This window comes from Aythya fuligula, chromosome 2 (assembly GCF_009819795.1).
Source record: "Aythya fuligula isolate bAytFul2 chromosome 2, bAytFul2.pri, whole genome shotgun sequence".
In the NCBI taxonomy this organism is placed as follows: domain Eukaryota; kingdom Metazoa; phylum Chordata; class Aves; order Anseriformes; family Anatidae; genus Aythya; species Aythya fuligula.
In genome coordinates, this window is record NC_045560.1 from 57,373,152 (window position 1) to 57,388,272 (window position 15,121).

Here is a 15,121-nt window from a genome sequence, read left to right on the forward strand (position 1 = left end):
GTATAAGGCAGAAACTATTCCCTCATCTACTAAGAATAGGTATGGTTTCTTATCCTGGGTTAATGCATATGTTTATAATAACAACAATTCCCTCCTGTAGCACAGAGATCTCTTGATCTCTGGGAGTGCTGAGAATTGTGTCTCAAAAGTTCCTGCTTTGCTACTTCAAGCCTCTTTCTTTTGTAGATAAGTGTGACAGTAACAGAGAGAAATCAGAGAAAAGAGAGAATTTGTGAAGTTTTCCTGCTCCATGCAAAGAACTCTGCCCAGTAGTTTGTTTGCACCAAGGAAGAAATTACAAAGAACAGGCCTTTATGAATCTGTTAATCCTAATGTGAAGACCCCCAGTATGAAATAAGTTCTACTAAAAAAAATGGTGATATAAAAGAGGATTTATGGATTCGTGATTTGCAGGATCTTACAACATGTTAAAAAATAAAAATTGAAAAAAATGAGCATCCCATGGATGTAGATTGAGGAGTGGAAGAAACTAGTGATAGTGGCTAGTAGCCTACTGATCATTTTTCTTGATCATGAAGTAGAACTATGTACTCACATAAAAATCCTGTGTATTTTACGTAGCATAAAAGTGCCTTCCAGCAGTACTTGGTAATTCAGTGCTATGGAGAAGAAATAGTTTTTTTGCCACAAATTAGGTAAACACTGTCCTGTGTTTTAAATTAACTCCCACACTTCTCTTATTTTCCTTGGCATTAGAGAATGTAGCCTAGGTAGAAGAGATTATCTGAATAGAATGAGCAGTGACACTAAAGGTACAATAAACTAGTGGATAGTGAGAAAGATCATGCTGTAATTTTCATCACTTAGGAATTACAGAATATTAGTGCCCTTCCTTAGCAAAGGCCCCTCTAGACTGACAATTTAACTGCAACATTGCATAATAATTATACAGACAATATGAAATCTTCAGCAGCTTGTCTACTTTTTCCTCTTATCTGCAATCTATTATACTCTGTACGCTCATAAATGGGTATAAGGAAAATGGTTCTGATTTTTTTTCAAGGCATCACTAAAAATGCTAATTAAATCTGTAATGATGGGCCTGCTGAGGATAAAGCATCAAATTCACAAGCTCAAGGATAAAATGTCAGACTTGGCCAGTGTAAGCCTTGTTTGAATGTAAAGAACGTCCAGACCGTTCTCGATTATCAGTTTCACTCAGCATTTGTGGTGTGCTTTGCATTGGTTTATGGCAGACTGAAAAAAATGTAGAATTCCACCTGTTTTTTCAACACAAGTTTCAACAGAATGAGTATTCCTTTGCAATTGCATTCAGAGTTGAACAGGAACAAGCATTTATGGCGTTTCTCAGTCTTTAAGTTACATCTGTGAAGAGAAATGAAACCACCAAAACTCCCTTTTAATGTAACTTCTGTATTTCCAGATATCTTATTTGCTTGATAAAGTGTTTTCATCCCTTCATTTGTGTGTGTGTTAGCAGTGTCTATGCTGCTGACAGTCTTAACAGCTTACCGTCTCCAGAGAAATATATTTCTGCATTTTTGCACCTGTGATTGCTGTTTTCTTGTCAGTCATGTAAGCTAGACTGCGGAAGATAGAAAGTAGAGAGTTGTTTTACTTACTCCTGCTGCAACAGGTAATGGGCAAACAGAGGATGCACCTCATGTGTTCGATTAAAACATGTCATCTTTGGATTACATGAGAAGTTTGCTCTCAGGAGGTTTTTACTAGGTCTTCAGAGAACATGTGTGAATGTGTAAAAGTGTGGGATCATTTGCTCTTTGTGGATAATTTGTACATTAGATATACAGTTGCAACCTCTTAAATGTATAACCTCGGGGTACAGTAAATCTATTCATTTTAGTGGCACTTACCTCCACAGGGATTTCTTTCTACACCCTTGTCATAAATTAGTTTGTAGCAGATGTGTTCATTAATTGGGTCTATTAATGATTATAATTTATTCTCTCTGTACTGCCTGGGATTTTATTCACTGTAGAATTGTCATTTTATGAAGTGCTCCTCTTGAAGGGTAGGATTAATGGGGCTCTCTATTGTAAATGTCCATCCTTTTCAGTACAGGAGCGCTACCCACGTACGATAGGAAGTGTCAGCAGGATCGGGTCCAGAATGTTTAAATGTTGTTTCAAAGTACAATAAATTTGTTGGGTTTTTGATTCATTTAAGCAGCCGTTGATATGATACACAAGAGCTTTTAGACACCTGAGTTTTCGCTGGAGCTGAGGATACTTCTATTTCAACAGTAACAAAAAGTTTTGTTCGCTCAGATAATGTGCTGGGAATAGCATGCAACTTGGCACTGTGTTAGGGTTACAATAAAATCTTCTCTTCTTAAATACATCCGTTTGGGAAACTTAGCTGTATTTATCATGCCCAGAATCTCAACCTAAAAACTTTCATTATTGTTAAGGCAAGCACCTGCACAACTAATGATTAGTAGAAATATTTCTGAAACTTTATTTTTCTTTTATTGCCAATCATGGTATTTGATTTTAAACATAAATGTTCTCAGCTTGGTTTCGTCCTTGATTCTTTCCTCCTCCAATCTGCTGCAGTCCTTGGTGATGGTGTTAATTTCCACCCATTTGATTATTTTATCCAATAACTTTTTTTTTCTGCACCCAGATGTTTATATACTAAAACAGATTGTGGTTTTTGCCTTTTCCCTAGGTAACACTATGACATCTGTATTTAGGTTTTTGCTGTTGTTGTTGTTGTTTTCAAGCATGTGCTGCCATCTATAGAGTAATCATTGAAAGAAAGACGGTATAAAAAGGCATTTTATTGAAAGATTACAGAAAACAAGATCTAGTCAGTGCAAGAGGTACCTTAGACCAGTTGGTCAGATCTCAAGAAATCTTGTTTCTCCATTGCTCCAGATGTCACAGTATGCACAGGTGAAAATACACCACTTATGACTTTTATGAGTTAAGTTATTCAGTAGATTTATTTCTACTGGACAAACTACCAGGGCAGCCTGAAAATTGGAGTAAGGTTGTTTTGTCCTCTAATCGTGTGACTGGTTCCTTTTCCTTCCTCATTACACTTCACCTCTCCTAGTCCTTCAGCAGTTTCCAAGATCTGTTTATTAAAATCTTTTCTTTCCTTCCTTCCTTCCTTCCTTCCTTCCTTCCCTCCTTCCTTCCTTCCTTCCTTCCTTCCTTCCTTCCTTCCTTCCTTCCTTCCTTCCTTCCTCTCTTCTCTTCTCTTCTCTTCTCTTCTCTTCTCTTCTCTTCTCTTCTCTTCTCTTCTCTTCTCTTCTCTTCTCTTCTCTTCTCTTCTCTTCTCTTCTCTTCTCTTCTCTTCTCTTCTCTTCTCTTCTCTTCTCTTCTCTTCTCTTCTCTCTTTTCTTTTCCTTTCTTTTCCTTTCTTTTCTTTTCTTTTCTTTTCTTTTCTTTTCTTTTCTTTTCTTTTCTTTTCTTTTCTTTTCTTTTCTTTTCTTTTCTTTTCTTTTCTTTTCTTTTCTTTTCTTTTCTTTTCTTTTCTTTTCTTTTCCTTTCCTTTCCTTTCCTTTCCTTTCCTTTCCTTTCCTTTCCTTTCCTTTCCTTTCCTTTCCTTTCCTTTCCTTTCCTTTCCTTTCCTTTTCCTTTCCTTTCCTTTCCTTTCCTTTCCTTTCCTTTCCTTTCCTTTCCTTTCCTTTCCTTTTTCCTTTTTTCTTTTTTCTTCCTTTTTCTCTCCTCCCTCCCTCCCTCCCTCCCTCCCTCCCTTCCTTCCTTCCTTCCTTCCTTCCTTCCTTCCTTCCTTCCTTCCTTCCTTCCTTCCTTCCTTCCTTCCTTCCCTCCTTCCTTCCTTCCTTCCTTCTTTTCTTCCTTCCCTTTTTTTTTTTAATTTAATGTTGACTCCTTACTGATCCTCAGCGTCTTATTAACTGGCTTGATGTCTCTCTTCTGTGTCCAGCTCTAACCTGCCAGGTTCCAGGTTTTTCCCCTTTAGATCCCTCCAGAATGCACTACTGAGATCAGCTCCCATTATCTCTCTCTTTCCTTGTGTTTTCTTGCTTGGCATCTATTTTATTGTATACATTTATTGCAATATGTTTGGACTTGAAAGCACTTGGATAAGTCATTTTCTTTATGCTTTCATGAAGTGCCAGCAGGCTACCTGAGCACGCATAGCATCTATCAGCATTTTTCTTGATATTGTTCACATGCTTTTGAGCTTGCAAGCTTTTGACTAAGGATTTTAGTGTGTTACAGTCTCAGATATGGTAGCGTTAGGTATATGAGTTGTTTGCAATCAGGCTTCTATTCATTTGGCTTATGAGATGTGACAGAGAACAACTACAATGGTGTTAAGTCTTTCCACAGCAACAAGTGTTGGAGTGAGGGGGTGTTTAACCACTACTATTTAAATGCTTTCTTATAACAGAAGACATCAGGATCAAAACAGAAGGTTTAACCTATATGGATGAAGCATTCTTAAAAATATCTTCTGACATTTTCTTCTTATTGCTGAACTTAGAAATTGATTTTATTTCCTGGCATGACAGACAAAATGAAGAAAAAAATCAATAATGACGATTGATCAATGTTTTTCAAAACTGACTTAATAAGATAAAAATCAATGCAGCTGTATTATTTGCCATTATTTTATCACCAGTAACATTCAAACATGGTAATATTTGATTCTTAAGTTAAAATGTGAAAATATTTCAGTTACCTCCTGCAGAGACAAAACACTTGAGCAGGGCAAGGGATTTATTTAGTCAAACTTTGGTTTTCTTCTTTAATCCTAATTTTGGAACTTTGAGTTCTGCAGAAACTGAACAAAGTTTTATATTTTAAGTCCCAGTATATAATTGTTCCTTTAATCACAGAGATTTAAATAGAACAAATTAATACTTGTATTTGCAAATTACAAGTTCTGAACCTCCTTTTCTCCTGCAAATAACAGTTCCATCTTCTGTGGTTTAAAGATCCGTACTTGCAAACTCCGGGATAAGCTTGGGCACCTAATTTCCTGTGTGGCAGACTTGCTGTGCTTTGACTTTAGAGCCTTTCTGGACAAATGCATTAGCTGTTAATCTTTTTTGGCAAAAATTAGAAGTTCATTTGTTTTGTTTGTCTGTTTTTTCCCAATGATCATTTCCGTTTTCTGTCCCCACTTTCCCCAATAATAATAAGGTCCTTTGCTGATTTATTTTAAATAAATAAAGGTCTTAAAATCTGTCTTGCGTAATAACAGTAAACCAATCCCCAAGCCATGAGTCTGGCTTAACAGCTGAGAGGGTTTTTTTTTTACAAAAATAATCTTCATTTTAATATTTTAATTCCTGCCTACCTACTGGCTTGGATTTAGCCCTTTAGACTCCTAGTTTGAAATTACTATTACTGTTGAGGGCTAGAAACTGGCCTTATTAGGGAAGAAAGTCAAGATTCTCACATAATCATGAGGAAACGTGAAATGGCATTTTAGGGAAGTATCAAATATTGAAAGACTCTTAATACAGTCATGGATATTGGCAAGCCTCTGATAATGGCATCTTCTGTTTTAAAGATTTATTTCTTGAGAACAGAAAGACAGATTTCTACATAAATTTCTTATAGGTACGGATTCAATTCAGTAAGCTAGGCCAAAATGTCAGAAAATGAAAAATGCAAAGTTAATAATAGGTAGGCACAGTTTGAGTAATACAGAGCTTGATTAGGTTCTCTGTTGGGCCAGTTACTTTTACCTCTCTTTTTAATAGATGAATGCAGTGAGTTTTCTCCTCAGATAACCCTGAGCAGCAGCAATATGTACATTCATCAAGAACAGACAGTCCCACTCCTTTGTTCTCTCCTTCATCGGCGGCATCATTATAGACAATATCTGTGATTGCCTCATGAGAGAGCTTCCACTCGTACTTCTCCTCTCCTGTTCCTCCTCTCTCCATACAGCAAGAAAGAAGTAGCATGGCAGATTGCACAGCTAAAAGGTTATCAAGCCTGAATTTGTTACACCTCTGAATTTGGCAGGCAAGCATTCACAACCACTATAGGAATACATGGCTCATCACCACATGAAGCTGGACACCCTGAGAAGATAGATGATACTGGATTGGTTTTCATGTTGCCCTGCAAACAATCAAACAGGTGTAAGCTATGCAATCCAATACTCCCTAATTGACAGCTTTTCCAAGGTTCATTTGTTAACTGAGAGCATGACATGTATTGAAGTTGTTTCTTCATAATGCATTTGGCATTAACAGGAGAATCTGTCAAACACCTCAGATATCAGCATCTCGGTAATAAGATACTTTGCCTCCAGTCTTGACTTTCTAACTAGTGACTTTATATTTGCAGAGGCATTTGGAAGGAGACTATGAGAGGGCAGACAGGACACAAAGAAAAAAGTTTAAGTGCATTACCCAAATCAAAATCTGTGAGAAAGTATTTTTGCTGGTTTGGACATTTATGAGATTTATCCTTCAACTGTTTCTTTTTTCCTTTGTTATAAGACCTTGGTTTCTTGCTTAGTAACATACTCACTGAATAATGCATTGGGGTTCAGAGTTGTTGTTTTTTTTTTTATTTTGGCAGATTAAAAAATAGGCAGATCTGATTTTATTTGTAGCAATGAAGAATTTGTGTACAAAAGACATGCTCAAGGATTTAACTTGCCTGTGGATCCACAAGAGAATAAAACCCCAAAGAAACCCATATTTCTAATAAATCTTAACCTTCCTCCAGATGAAGCTCATGTTTGTTTGAAAGAATGAATTACCTATGCAGAAAAGACCAGAGGATGATTTTTCCACTGATCTTGTCACTTTTTTTTCATCTGCTATTGTAGCTAGTCATAATAAACAAATTAGTTTCTTGAAATAAAAACTGCCAGGACTCTGAAATCTAGCTTTTTCTCTTCATTCTGTGGAAGATTTTTACTATCTGCTCTTCACTGGGACTGTTTATATGCTGATATCTGGAAGATGTTCACCTGGGGTCTTTGAGTACTTTGCAAAAGCTTGGCCACAAACCTGTTGTCATTAATAGCTGCCACTTTTCATATGTGCCATAATGATGGATACAAGTTGAATTTCCCTTAGGTGTCCAAAAAAAAAAAAAAATGTGTCTTAACTTCACTTGGCTGTTGTTACTCTGTGTAAGCGTGTTACTCTGCACTGACCTCGGGCCTTTCTGCATTGCAGGGCAAGCACGAGCTACGAGTGGACACGGGACTGGAAGGCACCTGGTGCGGCCTCATCCCTGTTGGGAACCCCTGTGACAGTGTCACCACCACCGGCCTCAAGTGGAACCTCAGTAAGTCGGGTGCCTCCTGGGTGGTGGGTTTGTCATCACAGCTGCACGCCTCCACACCACTGGCTCACCCGGCCTTTACACCAGCCTCGATGTGCCGAAGGGGTTTGGGTGTTTGCAAGGCAGAGAGTGGCACTGGATCCCTGCCAGGCCATTTGTTTCTAGAAGTGAATTAAAAAAAAAAAAAAAAAAAAAAGGGAGTTATATTTAAAACTGAGATTTCACAGGCAGAAATGTGTTTTCCATTTGAGAGTCATTGTGCTGTTTTAATAGAGCATTTGTTGGGGTCATGATACATTGCCATCTTGATACATTGCCCTCCAGGGAGGGGAAGTTGCAAGTGCCTAACTCCTAGTTAAAAGCACTGAAGTTAAAACAGACAAATAATAACGTGATACAGATTATTAAAGCCACGTCACTTCCCCTGAGATGCTTTATGTATATTGTCTTTTTGTCAGCTCTGAATAAGTACATCTTTTTCTTTTTTGGAATGAGTCCAGAGGAGAGCCATGAGACTGATCAGAGAGCTGGAGCACCTCTCCTGTGAAGAGAGGCTGAGGGAACTGGGGTTGTTCAGCCCGGAGAAGAGAAGGCCCCAGGGAGGCCTTAGAGTGGCCTGACAGTTCCTAAAGGGGGCTACAGGAAGGCTGGAGAGGGACTCTTTGTCAGAGACTATAGTGACAGAACAAGGGGGAATGGCTTTAAACTAAAAGAGGGTTTAGATTAGATACTTGGAATAAATTCTTCACTATGAGGGTGGTGAGGCACTGGCACAGGTTGCCCAGAGAAACTGTGGCTGCCCCATCCCTGGAGGTGTTCAAGGCCAGGCTGGATGGGGCTTTGGGCAACCTCGTCTGGTGGGAGGTGTCCCTGCCCATGGCAGGGAGCTTGGAACAAGGTGATCTTCAAGGTCCCTTCCAACCCAACCCATTCTGTGATTCTATGGTACTTTTTCTCATTCTAAAGTGGGAAAAGTGTGTTTGATCTGGAACTGGGACATCTATCTGTAGAGAAAAGAAGTTTCTTCATAAACAAATAAAAGATATAATCATCCACCTGCTCTCTCTTCCCACACTGAGTCATTCAGACTGAATATACTGAAGAAAATAGATTATTTTTTTTTTAAGATAGAGTTTCATTAGAATTTAAGGGAAGCAAAGCAGTAATTTTCATGCTCTGATTTTGCAGTCTGCTGTACATGACCAGACTTGAGAGCTATTATTCCATGTAGAAAGTGTAGAAAGGGCACGTGGTTGTCACCATTTGCTGAGCATTGCCCCTGTTGACAGATGATTAATCTGAGGCTTACCCACTGTGCTGGCCAGCAGCCTGTGTGCTAGTCTGGGGAGTGTCTTGTTCCACGGAGCATTTGAGTATGTGAAATTAAGTAGTATGATGAAAGATACAAATATGGCATTAATTTCGGGATATGAGAGACTTGCCAGATGGAGGGATGGAGAGCTGTCTGGCTAGTGATGTTTTTATTCTCTTAAACTTGAGTGTGAGAGCTAAATGTATGCTGTAAGGGACAGTTCTCTTAAGTTGAAAAAGTCAAATATTTTCATTTGTACTGATAAGTACAGTTGACAAGTAAGTTACTGAATCTTCATCTGCTCCTCTCCTGTGGAGCAATGAATTTTATGCCCTGTCGCGCTGAGGGACTACCCATTTCTCAGTGAATTTTCTGCCCTGCAGAGTGAGGTGAAGGAAGCTCAAACCAGCCTTACATTAATGAAGAGAACATCTTTGAAGCTTTTATCACTCTGTAAAAGGCTGTGAATCAAAATGTGGTGGACTCTGTGAGGCTACAGTCCTTTCTTGGGGTTTTAATTGATTAGTTTAAAAAAGGGTTATTTTTTAGATACATCAGATTTTTTTGGAGTTTAATGTCATAAATTTAATCAGTTTTACAAGATACTGATTAGAAAGATGGTAATTTTAAAGATGGTCTGTCTGCTATCACAAGTTACATGGCTTTGTTACTCCTGACATCATGATTTGCCTTCATCTGTTGAAACTAAATGTCACCCTATACCAAAAAAAAAGAGATTTTTGTTCTTTCAAACAAAGTTTTTCACACATCCTTAAGAAGAAGGGGTCTTCTAGTCTACCTGTACCAGTTTGAGGGGAACACGAGGTGCAGTGATAAAAATAGTAATAGTTCATATCTAGGATTGGCTTGAGAAGTCAGTTTCTTCAATGTTTAACATTCTAATTATGCTGTATTAGACTTCCTTGGTTTCCTAAGAGGCATAGCTAGATATGGACCTACTGGGATTTTCATTACACTTAATTCAGTCTTTATTTTTTATGGAAGACACAAAAAAGTATTTAAGTGACTGTTGTTTTGTGCTAACGTGACACCAACATCCCTTCTTCTCCCAGTCGTTGTTGTTCTCCATCACTTACAGGAAACCTCAGACATTTACTGTGTTTTCCTTAGTGATGTGTACACTGCATCCTGTTACAGGCTACACTTTCAGCCTCAGTATTTGCGTTTCTCACAGGTCGTAAATGAAGGAACTATTTCTCTGCATTATCATCACAGATAAATAAAACCAAAAATAACCTGGTATTCCTTTAAGATATTGAATCTATCTGAGACACCAAAGCCATTACAACCTGAAATTGATTTTGTTCCTGGGTGACTGGAGCTAAACTTTACTCATCCAAATACAAATTTTGAATCACGTTACCGTTCAGGTATTGATGAAACAAATGGAAGTGTAGTTGCATCCTCAAAAGGGAAACCAGTATCTCAAATAGAGCATGTCATTAATTGTGACTCAGATTATTTTTGTCCTAGTAAATAAGCCTTATATTCAGATAATGTAAGTTTGATATTAGCTTATATTGTGTTCCTGGCTTTTGTGCTGCCTTCTGCCATTACTTATAAAACTGTTAGTCCTCCTGTAATTTGCAATGGAGAGAAATGAAGGCTCATCTGGCAAAAAAAGGGAATGAGAAGACATTGAAGTCTGACCTGGATATCTGCACTGTTGCTGGCATCTGGGATCAGTAGTGCTTTCCCTGTTTGCTTATTAATGGCATTTTTATGACACAGTTTCATAAACCTCAGTGAATGAAGTGATTTGGTTATAAATTCATATTTTGGTGTGTAAATCATGGAAGAAAGTTTCAATCCAAGCATGATATGACAAGTCTTTTTCCCCATTTTGTCATGGAATTAATAGAACATGATCTAACAAATTAGTGTAATTAGTGTTTTTTTAATAATAATAATAATAATAATAATAATAATAATAATAATAATAATAATAATAATAATAATTTTTGAGTCCTCAAAATATTGTTAAGTTCTTTGGTTGTAAACTATTTTCAGAATTTTGGTTCTGTCTGAACAGTCAAAAAATGGTATGTTAGGTGTGAGGGAAGCCCTCATTTTTGCAAGCAATAATTTCCAGCAACTCAACATTAAGTAACACTGCAGTGAAAGAAAGAGCTGGCTTTGCGTCAAGGTTTTTAATGTTTAACAAAGATTTCTCTCTGAGCATATCTGGATTACTCTGCTGATTAAAATGTGTAAAACCTTCAAGGGGTAGTCAAACGTTATCTGTGTCTAATCTACAGGTGCTGTCATGAGACTTTATAGCATCTGAATAGAAAAAGACAAGGATAAATGCCTAAGACGGAAGCTGTATTGGGGTTGCAAGTAGGATACCAAGGCCCTCACTTTAATGGCTGAATTAGATAAACCTGAAATCTGTAAATTATTCTGCCAGCTCAGAAACAAATGCACTTGATGTCTTGATTATACTTTTAATATTGCAGAATTCAGTACTTTTGTGTTTCTGTGTGAGGATGCAACATGTATGCATGCTTTTATGCATGCTTGTCTTAGTTGCCAAAAACAGAACGTTCATTTGTTTTAGTTCTTATTTTATGGGTGAAAGAACTTGGAGAATAAAGTGGAAAATTGATTAGAGAAAATATTTTTATCCATACTTGCTATTGTGCAGCACACATTCAGAACACATTATAAACATATTCTTTCCATTCCCAAAGGGATACAGATCTCTCCTCTATTAAAATCTGATTTACAGCACAGGAATCAGATAATGCTTTATATGGTTTGACTCACCTGGCTGCTTGCTGATAACAGTTCCCATGCCTAATAAATAAATAAAGAAAAATCCAATAATGCCAGAATTACCCAGCATTCTTATTTACGTCCTCAGTGGTGCTTTCATGGAACTTGAATGAGAATGAAGGTAGAAATCAGCTGCAATGTTCACCATAGAAGAGGTTGGAGGGTAATGGTAGACTTTTCTCAGAAATGGTTCCTTTTCTAGTAAATTACTGTAGAAAATAATCTCACCAGCTAATTTACTCTTCATCCCTCTGGCCTTTGATATGCTGTATGTCATGCCTGTACTGAAAATATCAGCATATAGATATATATAAATGTGTGTGTATGTGATTGTGCTTTCCAGATAATTTTCATGCAAATTGGCTTCTTTAGGCAGGAAGTTAAATTGCTGTAAAATGCTGCCATTCAAAAGAATGCCAGTCATTTCACTTCAAATGGCAATAGCAATAACAACAGGAGCAAGACCTTCTTCCTCGAACTGTAGCAGCAGAGCATCCACTAACAACTAACTTCACAGGTACAAAAACAGGATTCAAAATCCTTTTGATGCTGTTTACATTGCTAGTAGAAGTAAAATGTTTGCACTGTTTTTCCACTACATTGGGGTTGTGTTGACATTGGGCATCGCAGATGGGACAAACAGGTTGCAAAAACAATGGGTTTTTATGTTTTAGGATAAATGCAGAGACTAAAAGATGAAAGAAAAGAACTAACTCCCTAAGGAAAAAAAGAATCAGAGAGTGAGGGACGATTCTGGAAAGGGCAATAAATTAAGACGAACATCTATGCATCTAGCAAAGCTGTTTCTGTAAGCACTCTAACCTGTTTCATAACTGAAATAGTGTATATGGCACGCTTTGCTGCCCCAGTTCATTCTGAGTGAGGCAAACTAAGCAGCACTTGAAGGAGGAGGTCCATTTTCAGCAGCAAAGTAAAAAGCTTCACAGCTGAATTATCCACTGTTCCCCTCTGCTTTCCTGTCCTTCCATTTCTTCTCATTCTTCGCTGGTAGAAGACTTCCCAGTCCATCAACTGGGATCTGTCCACAGAGCTTTGATAATTTATCTTTTCCCTATTTATTGCACTGCTAAGACCCTGGGTAGTGCAGTGACAGAAATGATGCTGCTGCTCCTAAAGCTTTGGGCGTTTTTGACCTTTTGCAAGCTATTTGCCTGCAGGAGTGCTGCTGTCTGCCTTCCAGGGTCACATCATTTATTACAAGGCAAGGCCTGCTGAAATACTTTTCCAACAAAGCAGATGTTCTGATGGTGGCAGCCTGGCATCCCACTGGGTTACTACAAGTCAGCAAAGGCAACAGTGAGGGCACTGCTTAGCATTGCATTAAATGATTTTGAACCAGAAAGATCATTTGGCATACGTTAGAGGAGCGATGAACAGAGCTCAGTTGGGCTCAGCCCCTAAAGCTGTACTTGCATCTTTTCCTGGACAGCAGCTCAAAACCTCGGTCAAACTTTGTGAAGGGACTTGAGGTGAGGATCTCCTGAAGTTCTTCCTGTCACACTTTCAGTGCATTTCCATAGATTTCAACAAATGTTTGGAGTTAGTGGGAGGGAGATTTGGTTCCAGCTCTTCTGTGGCAGGGTCCTGGCATTCAATTTGGAAAGGCAGTTTTAACATGATAAACCTGCATGCTCTTCCAGATCACACTGTTTGGAGACATTACTCATGTAGGACTCCACTTACAGAAAGATTCATGAGTACTCTGGATCTGAACTGAAACCAGCACTAAGTTTAGCCCATCCTTCTCTAAAAGCACATGGGAGTGTATATGTGATCCTTCCACAGAACAGTGCCAGGCAGTAATTGCCAGGAAGGGAATGGAATATTAAAAAAAAAAAAAACAAAAAAAACTACAGAGAGTTCTCCATCATAGCTGTGTACCAAGCAGATGGCTCTCCACAGCCTAAGACCATCCTGAAGTAAACTCAAGGCACTTATTTATCTTTAACTATGTTACCATGGCACACTGCAACTGCACAATTTAATTTCATCATTAATAATAGAGGTGAGAAGATTGTCATGAGTGCAAAACACTTTTTTTTTCCCTTGCATCCCCTCTTTTACTTCAGTCCCTTCTGCTAATGGAAATGTGATTTGGAGTTATGAAACAATAGGTGCACTGGCTCAGCCCAATTTTGGTACAGACAGTCCCCATCTCTTCAGTTGCAGCTGATTAGTAAGGATACTAAAGTCACATGAAAATCAGAAATAACCTGCTGCTGCTAAAGGGTAGGAACTGTAAACACTGAGCACCTTTCTGGGGAAGAGAGAGCTCTGCAGGGAGCTACCATTTAGATTGATGTGAATGCACGGTAATTCTATGGATTTCAATGGTGGCTCTGAAATCTCATCAGTGGTTGCGGAAGCAGAATTGGTCCAAGAAAGAGACCTTTGAGTTTATACTAAAGGCGTTTAATTCTAAAGGCATTCTCATCAGTCAACCTGCCCATATGGATATTGGGAAATCATCTCATTTGGACAATTGCAGAGGCAAAGCTGAAACATCATGGTGTGCTTGAATGAAAGTCTGTGAAAAATTGGCCAGAGTGCAAATGCTCATTTGTCATATCCCTTGCAAATATGCTTTAATTGTTTTCATATTTAAATGCCCAGAATCAGCCATAATGAATGTAAATGTCACACTACTGAGAGATTTCCAACACAAGAAAGCTCTCTGAGGCGTGTGGTGAGTTATTGCCAGTTCCCAATGTTCTCTGCAGAACCGCAAAAGGGCAAGGACCAGTAGGAGGAGACATCAATCATGTCTGGCATCTCCTAGAGTTTTAAAAGTATATTTTAAAAAATGGGATGTATTTGTTTGTGGTGGCTCAGTTAACAAACAAATGTGATGCTTGGATTTTTGGGGGGTTGTTCATGTAGTTAGCAGAACTGACTCCTGCTTTCCAATTTAGTAGATAGCAGTGTATGTTATTTATCTCTTCTCCCCAATAACATGACACTGGGGGAATTCCTCTGCAGTGATCTGTTCCTGTATCTTAATGACAAGCAGTTCTATTCCCTCTACTGTGCCTCAATTCTTCATTCGCTGCACCTTTTACAAATACATCACACACTGTTCCTGAGGGGCCTTTTTCTCTACCAGTTTTTGTCACTAGATGTTTGTGGAAAAGCAGAAGGGGTGGTTTTTTCCTTTCTGTGGTATGAAGTTCTGGAGAGGATGGAAGTCTGGTGGATGCCATCGCTGACTGCTGAATACTTCAAAAAAGTTATGTTTTGGCTGTGAGTTGTTTATGGCATCCCGATGTATAATTAATCAGCCAGTAACAACTAACTGTAATCAGTGTGTTCTGGAACTATTAATTTTAGATGTACATACCAATTACAGACCACTAGGCAAATCTGTTTTTTCCAGGTGAGTTGGAAAATACAAATTTGTAATAGATGTATACATGTCTTACTGCAGCATCTCTTGAGCCATGCATATACATGGGGGAATCAGGGCAACAACAGGAAAGGAACGAGAAAAGAGAAACAGAGAGGGAAAACCAGGATGCTAGGAGATCGCATTTGGGAGTAGAGACATGTTTTGGAGAGAAGGAAGGACAGGTAACATCAAAATATGGGAAGATATGAGCACAGAGATTGAGAAAATAAAAATGGGTGTTTTAAGTAGACAGTTGACATACTTGCTTTTGAAACCCTGAATTGAGGACAGCATTTCTCAGTCTTGTTATTTCTCTGCTGTAGCAATCCCTCTTTTTCCACGGCAGTCCAGGGATAACAACCT

At 38.4% G+C, this 15,121-nt stretch overlaps 1 protein-coding gene across 3 annotated transcripts in view; it reads left to right on the top strand.

Annotated features, from left to right (window-relative positions):
- The window catches only part of TPK1 (thiamin pyrophosphokinase 1), a 323,634-nt gene that overhangs the window by 252,194 nt on the left and 56,319 nt on the right, over positions 1 to 15,121 (top strand). For 2 of the 3 annotated variants that reach the window (XM_032182789.1, XM_032182790.1), the window contains one exon: positions 7,133 to 7,244. In XM_032182789.1, coding sequence (XP_032038680.1) covers positions 7,133 to 7,244 — 112 coding nt within the window. Of the gene's footprint in view, positions 1 to 7,132; positions 7,245 to 10,832; positions 11,471 to 15,121 lie in introns of those variants that run through there. The other variant, XM_032182791.1, reaches the window with a different exon arrangement.